The 7,723-nt window shown below is 54.6% G+C and overlaps 1 protein-coding gene across 1 annotated transcript in view; it reads right to left on the reverse strand.

The window, feature by feature from the left end:
• Window positions 1-911: 911 nt before the first annotated feature.
• Window positions 912-7,723, reverse strand: part of RGS9 (regulator of G protein signaling 9) — a 64,820-nt gene continuing 58,008 nt past the window's right edge. Inside the window, exons 16-17 of the mRNA XM_021678430.1 lie at window positions 2,834-3,312; window positions 912-1,321 (exon numbers count right to left, since the gene is read on the reverse strand). Of these exons, the coding sequence (XP_021534105.1) occupies window positions 1,171-1,321; window positions 2,834-3,312 (630 nt within the window). The 3' untranslated portion in view covers window positions 912-1,170. The remainder of the gene's footprint in view (window positions 1,322-2,833; window positions 3,313-7,723) is intronic.

Raw genomic sequence — 7,723 nt, forward strand, 5'->3', positions numbered from 1 at the left:
TGACACCCAAAAATGTCTCGAGACACTGCTCAGTATCCGCTAGGGGCAAAGCTGTCCCTGGTTGAGAACCACCGATCAAGATGAATTCCAGGAGGCCAGGAGTCTTACCCACAGTTGCAACCCCAGGCCTAGCACAGTGCCTGGCACATAGTAGGTGCTCAACAAATACTTGTTGAGTAACGACTGGGAGAAGAGGGTGGGGGCACCACCTCCAGGGGAGCCTACTGGATTACATGCAGCCGACAGGAACATGCATGCTCGGGTCTCCTGCCGCAGGGAGCATATGGACCGAGGGCCACCAGTGTGTCCGTGCCAGGGCCAAGCATCTCCCCAGGGGTCACCATCCACTGACCTTGCATGTGGAGATCTTAAGGCAGAACCATTCCTGCCAGACATAGGACCCCTCCAATGTGACTTTGCCTCAGGGACACCCCAGTGGCGTGGCCAAAACTTTCTTGGAACTACACTGCCATCTGAGACTCTCCCTACCCGCTCCTCCTTCCCCAGAGGCCAGCCCTGCACATGGTCCAAAGGCCCTCACCCTCTTCTTCTCTAGCTCCCACTCTTTATCCTTCATAGGTGTTTCCCCAAAAAAAATCCCTGGCCCATCTAATCCCATCTTGTTTCTACTTCTTGGTGGATCCGAACAACACACCTGGCATTCTAGAAAGATGCTTTTCCCCAGCACCCCCTTCCTGAATGGTGCCACACTCTGGGGAGCTCCGTTGATAAAAGTGACATGCACAAACCAATTTAGACAGGGAGGGAGTTCTTGAAAGTGACTCAGTGTCCCTTTGTCCCTAACACCAAAGAAGAAATGAGTTTAACACATAAACTCATAAGTAACAGCTCCTAACTAATAAAACCAGACACACCTAACACTCCAATCCAAAAGACTCTTACAAGTTAACCTTTTATCGGTTTTAAGGCAGCAAGTATAGTCATCTGGTCCACATGCCTTTCTTCTGCCCAAGGGAGGGAAGGTCAGGAGGAAGGGTAGGAATTGGCCATCAGGACCCCAGCCAGCGCACATCTCCCCATAATCCATCCCATCTTGTCTCTCTGGCCCCCAAATGTGATCGTAATGGCCTTTGTTTCGAGAGCAAGCATGCCCATGGTCCCCTCTGGCGGAGTCTGCCAGGAGAGTCTTCTTGGTCCAAGGCCCCTGGCTCAGCTAGCTTTCGCCTCGGCCAGGTTCTCCCAGGGGCAGATGACCTCCTTCTCTATGGCCTGGTCACCCGATTCTCCTGTCCCGGCGTCCTCTGAGTCCATCAGGCAGGTCCCACTCTGCGTAGGCACATCCATTTTGATCTGGAAAAAGCTTCAGGCACAAAAGGAAAGCAAGTGCATAGGGACAGGAAGGACACCAAATCCTCACCTTACCCTGACATCCCCAGAGAAGGGTGAGTCGCAGGTGTATTTGCCAAAAGCTTTGTGTGCAGCAAATGGCTCAGTGGATCTCTGTAACTGGCAGTAGCGAGGGACTCATATTTTTCTGCTGAATTAAGGCTGAGTCAAAAGATGCTTTATCTTCATTTTTGAGGGGCTTGAATTTTTATGGTTTTGGTGAGTTCAGGATGTCCCTTTAGGACATGCCTGCACTTAATCCTCAATCTAGTGAGATTGTCTTCTGATGAAGAGGTAGCCCCTGAGCAAAGAGCCTCTTAAAAGCCCCAAGCCCGTGTGTGTGGCATGGCAGTGGCCGCAAAGCTAGAACATTCCTTGAGCAGGGTTAGTTGGGAAGAATCGATAGACAGGCTCACCCTCGATCCTCACCCACCTTCCTCCTGCCCCGACTGACAGAGGCAGCAGAGAAGTAATCACCTCTGCCCCCTGCTGTCCCCCAAGCACACTTCGAGGCCGAGGCCAGGGATACTCAGGTATCCATGGCAACCTGAGACCTCTGCAGGGAGCATTCCTTTCTCACACCAGGCAAGGCCAAACACAGGAGCAGTTTGCCTGGTGCAGGGATACCCCTGACTGTCTCCCCCAAACCAAATAAAGGTGGGGGCTGATTCTTGGTTTTGCATTGTTTACAACTTTCCTTTCTCCCACTGGTCCGGGAGCTATCGCGCCCCTCAGAGAGTTCTGCATCCGGTAAGGTGCCTCAGGGCACTTGGGGTTCTCAGAAATCAGGCTTGTGGCACCACCCAAAATGGAGCCGAGAGGGCCACCTGCCGGAAGAGACTGGGTACTGTGGTTTTCACAGGAACGACTGTAGAAGCAGGGATCCCTGCGAGCCCCTCTGGGAGTCTGCAGGTGGATGCAGGGGTGGGGGTGGCGAGGCGAGGGCACCTCAGACAGGGAGGGGACTGGAGCCCCCACCCCCTATGGTTCCCACGGCCGCCACTGACTTCCTGCCCTTTAAAGGTGCAATGGGTTCATTAGACTAACGTTCAGGGGATGAGGCAGGGTGGGGGCGGCACAGAAGGGGGAACAAGATGGAAAAGAAAGACACAGGTTCCTTTTCTTTCTCAGGAAGCAGGGGAGGACAACGCCTCCAGGGGGAGGAAACTATCCAGAGGCTAAGTAGCCTGCTTTCGTGTCTGCTAGCCTAGAATCCTCATTACCCAACCCACCAGCCCCCAGCCCCCATGTTCAAGCCACACAGCCCCGGTACCCACCACAGACATACATGCACACACATGCACACTCACGTGCCCACCGATATATGTGCACACACACATACACACACAGGCAAACGTGCATATGTGCACACATGCATGCTCACACAGAAACGCGCGTGCACACTCACAGACATGTGCACACATGCATACACAGGACATATGTACACACACACAGCACACACAGCACAATCCCTTCTGCTTCTTACTTCGCTACTCTCCTGGATTTCAGTCGTGGCAGCTGCTGGCCCACATCCCCCAGGGGCTGCACCTTCCCGTGGGACACAGGGGGGCACTTGGGCGAGAGCCTGGCAAAGACGGGGGAAGCTAAACAGCCCCGTCTCAGAAACCTGCTGAAGGACAGAGCCATGCGGGCCTTGGGCGGGGCCTTGGGCTGGGGCCGGGGCCAGGGGTGCTCGGCGGCCAAGACCTCGCTCCTGTCAGTGTCGGAGGGCCCCGGGCAGGCACTGGATCCGCTGGCCTCCCCCTTCTGCTCAGAGCTCTCCGAGGCCACCCTAATGGGCGAGGGGCAGATGGCGCTGCTGGGCCTCCGGATGAAGCGGCCCGGTGAGGGGAAGGGCCTCCTGGGGGAGCGGCAGGATGGGGAGAAGGGGCTGGAAGGAGAGGGGGGCACGCAGGTCCCGGTGTACACGGCCAGGTGAGGGCTGGGAGCAGTGTGCTGGCCCGGCTGCAGGAAAGGAAAGAGAGAGCTCAGAGTGAGTGGTGTGGGCTGATGGATGGGGCCCTCTGCTAACTTAGCCCAAATGGCACAGCCACATGCAGGCCTCCTGCCAAGGGGCCTGCCGGTCCCCGAGCCCTGGCCACGGTGCCCAGAGCTGGGCAGTTGCATCCCAGACTGACCTTCCTCTGGGCTTGGAGTGCTGGGGCGTGGCCAGGCTGGATTTCCAATTGCCCCTCAACTCCCATCCCCCAGCGAACGATGCTTAGGACCCACCACATGCCATGTCATCCCTCCTCTATCCCTGGCTCCCAGCCTGAGGGCTGGAGGCATCTAGACATGTGTAACAGAGCAGTGGAGGTGATACCAGAAGACCCTCGTGTGCCCCGCTGACTCTGCCAGGCTTGAGACCACCTGCCTGGTCCTGAGGCCCGGCTCATGTCCCACTGGCCATCCCTTGGGAATTGTCCAGCCCTGGCACTGGCGCATGCCTCCTGCAGCAGAGCAGGGTGGCCACAAAGAAAGCCTGAATGTGGAGCCTGGACATGTCAGCAGAAAAAGGAAAGACTCTCAACCTCCCTGGGCTCCCGCAGCCCCGAAGTCAAGGAGCAGGGAGGCAGGAATCCTGGGCCAGGCAGTTTTCCTGCAAAGACGCCCAAAAGAGCTTTGTCTGAGCTGACAAAGTTAAAACTGGAATTTTCAGGGAGGCTCTCTGCTGTCCCTTCTCTTTCCTCCACAGATGGGCCTCCAAGGGCCCATCAGCCCAGTTTGTCGGGCCCCGTCCTGAAAGCCACGCTAGAGGGTGTGCTGGTCCTGGCGGGAAAGGGGCACCCTCTGGGACAGTTGGGCCGACACTGCCTCTGACTTCAGTGAACAACAAACCCTCTTGGAACCTGGCACGGCCACACAGACGCCCGGCTTAGAGAAGCCTGCCTGCCCCGGGGGCCAGAGCACTGCCCCAGGGCCCCAAAAGGGCAGCTCCAGGCGCTGAACTGGAGGCTGCTGGCTTTCTTGGGGTGTGGCCTGATTTCCAGGTCACCTGAGTGAGCCGATCCCAACCCGAAGAGGAAAGGGCAGGCATAGCCAAGGACAGTTTTTGGAGGAAAAGAAAAGCCAGGAGGCCACAGAAGTCTTTGCCACAGGGCGGGGCAGGGGGACGATCTCCATTCTCCCCCACCAGCTCCCTGAAGCTCCAGCTCCATTCCATCCTGAAACAGCAGCTGGGAGTTGCTGATTCTGTTCCTCTGATCCGACACCCACAGGCCAACCAACCAGAGCCAAGGCCCAGACCTGGGGCCCCAGGGTGAACAAACTCATCATAACTGGCATTGTTCATATGCAGTGAGAATTAGCAAATACGAGGTTCTGGGCTGAGCACTTTTCATGGATCATTGCACTTCTTTCCTGGAGCCACTCGGTGAGATGACCAACTCTCATTATGCCCATTTTACAGATGAGAAAACTAATGCTTCGAAAGCGAGCCCCAAGGACAGGCCACTGGGGACGGTGGGGCAGGCTTGGAAACCAGGCTCATGGGCTGCAGAGTTCTCACGTGTAACAGCGAGTCGCACGTCCCAAGGGGGGCCTGCGTATCAGCCCACCTCAGAATCACCCCGGGTGTCTGCTGCAAGTGCAGATCCCGGCCCCAGCCAGACCCACTGAAGGAGACTCTCAGGGAGTACAACTGAGGGAAAGCATCTTCTACCAGACACCCAAGGTCACGGTTTTGTTATCATGCCCAGTGAGTTTGAGGAGCCCTGCACTGTGCTTCTAACACTGTTCTTCTATGGGGACAAGGGTCTCCACTTAGGACACAGTTTGCAGACAAGAATAACAATAAAGTGGAGGGGCACCCGGGTGGCACATTCGGTTTGAGCGTCCAATTCCTGGTTTCCCCTCAGGTTGTGATCTCAGGGTCCTGGGATCGAGCCCTACATGGAGCTCCCTGCTCGGCGGGGAGGCTGCTTCTCCCTCTGCTTCTGTCCCTCCCCCTGCTCACATACTCTCTCACTCGCTCTCTAAAATAAATAAAATTTTTTTAAAAAAAAAGAACAACAACAAAGGGGAAAGTTGCTCTAATTAAGGGTTCAGGAGACAATGGTGAGGTGAAAAGAGTATGACCCTATCACTTATTAAGCATCTACTATGTGCTAGGTAATCTGTATCTGTAACTCCCCCATTTTAGAGAACAGAAATTTGAGGCCCAGAGGGGTTCATCGCCCTCCCAAGGCTCCCACAACCACCAGGGACTGTGGTATGTAGACTGCTACGTGGCCCCTACATTCTGCCCCTGTCTGCCAGGGTTGATGTGAACTGTAAATGTCACATGACAGCCATTCCGTGGCCAGGCTACGTGCTATGGCATTGGTGACATTAAGAAAGGATCATCTGAGCGAGCCTGACCTCATCACATGAACCCTTCAGATCTGAGTCTAGAGGCCAGAGACAGACGTCAGAGAGGTTGGAAGCACGACAGGAATTCAACGAAGGAGAAATTCTCTGTTATTGGCTTTGAAGGTGGAAGGGGGACACCTGGAGAGGGATTGCGGAAGTTTCTAGGAGCTGAGTACAGCCGTCAGCTAACAGTCAGCAAAAAAAAAACAGGGGCCTTCAATCCTACAATGAGACACTGAATCTCACCAACAATCTCAATGAGCTTGGAACAGACTCTTCCCAAGAGCCCCCAGATAGGAACATGACAGCCAGGCATGACCTTGAGTGTGAGACCATGAGCAGAGGACCCAGCCCAGCCTCACTTGGCCAACTGTGAGCTGATAAACAGCTGGGTCCGTGCTACTTTGTTACACAGCAATAGATAACTAACACAGCAACTAAATGAGAATTCGATCCCAGGAGTGTGTAACCCCAGAGCCCCTGCTCTATCTACTGATCCATATGGCCATCCCATTGCCTGTGGGACTCAGATAGGACCTGGGGTCCTGCAGAGTGGGCTGAAACACCAAAACTAGGAGACAGACTTGTTAAGAGAGATAGAGTGGCAATAAATTGAGGACACCCCACCTCCGGTTCATTACCTTGAATCCTACTTTCTCAGAATCTGTGATGAACTCGTTATCACCCCCACTTTACAGATAAGAAAACTGAGGCTCATGGAGATGACAACTTGACCAAGATCGTACAGTTTATGACAGGATGGGCCATTCCATTTACCTCCCTCCACCCCAAGTCTGTGCCCTCCTCCTCATTCCACACCTCCCTCAGCACTTTCTTTTCCTGGATGAATGACAGGACAGGTGAGGACGTAGCCACTGTCCTGCTTGACTTACCTGGCCCGAGAAGGTCCTTTCTTCTGGGCAAGTAGTTATTAGCCCCATTGGCCCCCGCCACTTGAAGCAGGACTCCTTTTTGCGCCCATCCCACCATGAATCCAGCCCTGCCCCCAGAGACCTAGCCCCGCCCCTCCAGCCCATGACACCCACCACGGGTGGGAGGCAGCAAAGCAGCGGCATGCAAGGCACGTGGCAAAGAAACGTGACACGCAGAGACACAGTGAAGCTCTGAGAGCTCGGTTTGTTTTGTCTTGTGCTGCTGTTTTATTATGCAAGGAGCCAGCAGAAGGGGGAGAGGAGCGTGAAATGGAGTGGGTACGTTGACACAAGAACACGATCACAGGCTTTTCGATGGAAGGCAAAGCAGGCGGTGCAAAGAGATGCGATTCACTTTCTGCCTAGAAACTGGCTGAGAATTTGAGGGAGACCTCGTGGCCACCTGGGCTCCCGCGTCCTGTGAGCCACACTCAGGTTCAGCATGCAGTGTTCGCGGCGCCCCCTCCAGTCCCTCCTCGCTCTCCCTTTCCCCACTGCCTCCAAAAGCCAATAAGCAAAGTGGGCTCCCTGGAGAAAAATCCACAGGTGTGAACACATCATTCTTCCTACCTACCATCTCGCTTGGCACAGCCCAGCACAAGACCTTCCCTTACTGTAGCCCTGAAGCTTGGAACCAAAAGACGGACCAGTAACCGCACTGTTGCTGGTCAGCCTTTCATAGACAGAGGACATGACATCAATGCCCACTCTCCTCCCTTCAAATATCTCCTAATGGCCGCTGGAGAGCGGGGAGAGCCAAACTGCAAGACTCTGAGAGAGGAGAGAAGTAAAATGGTTTAGGGAAACAAAGCTGTAAACACACCTCAGGAAATGCCCTAAATAACAAAGCATAATGAATCACTGTAAGGGACCGCACTGACAGATGCAAGAAAGCCCAAGCTTACTCTGAGACCATATGCTACTAAGGATGGTGGTGACGGTAGTGGTGATGATGATGATGATGGTGATAGTGGTGATGGTGATGGTGGTGATGATGATGATGGTTATGGTGGTGATGGTGGTGGTGATGATGATGGTGATAGTGATGATGATGGTGGTGATGGTGGTGATGACGGTGGTGATGGTGTTGATGA

This window comes from Neomonachus schauinslandi, chromosome 15 (genome assembly GCF_002201575.2).
Source record: "Neomonachus schauinslandi chromosome 15, ASM220157v2, whole genome shotgun sequence".
Classification (NCBI taxonomy): Eukaryota; Metazoa; Chordata; class Mammalia; order Carnivora; family Phocidae; genus Neomonachus; species Neomonachus schauinslandi.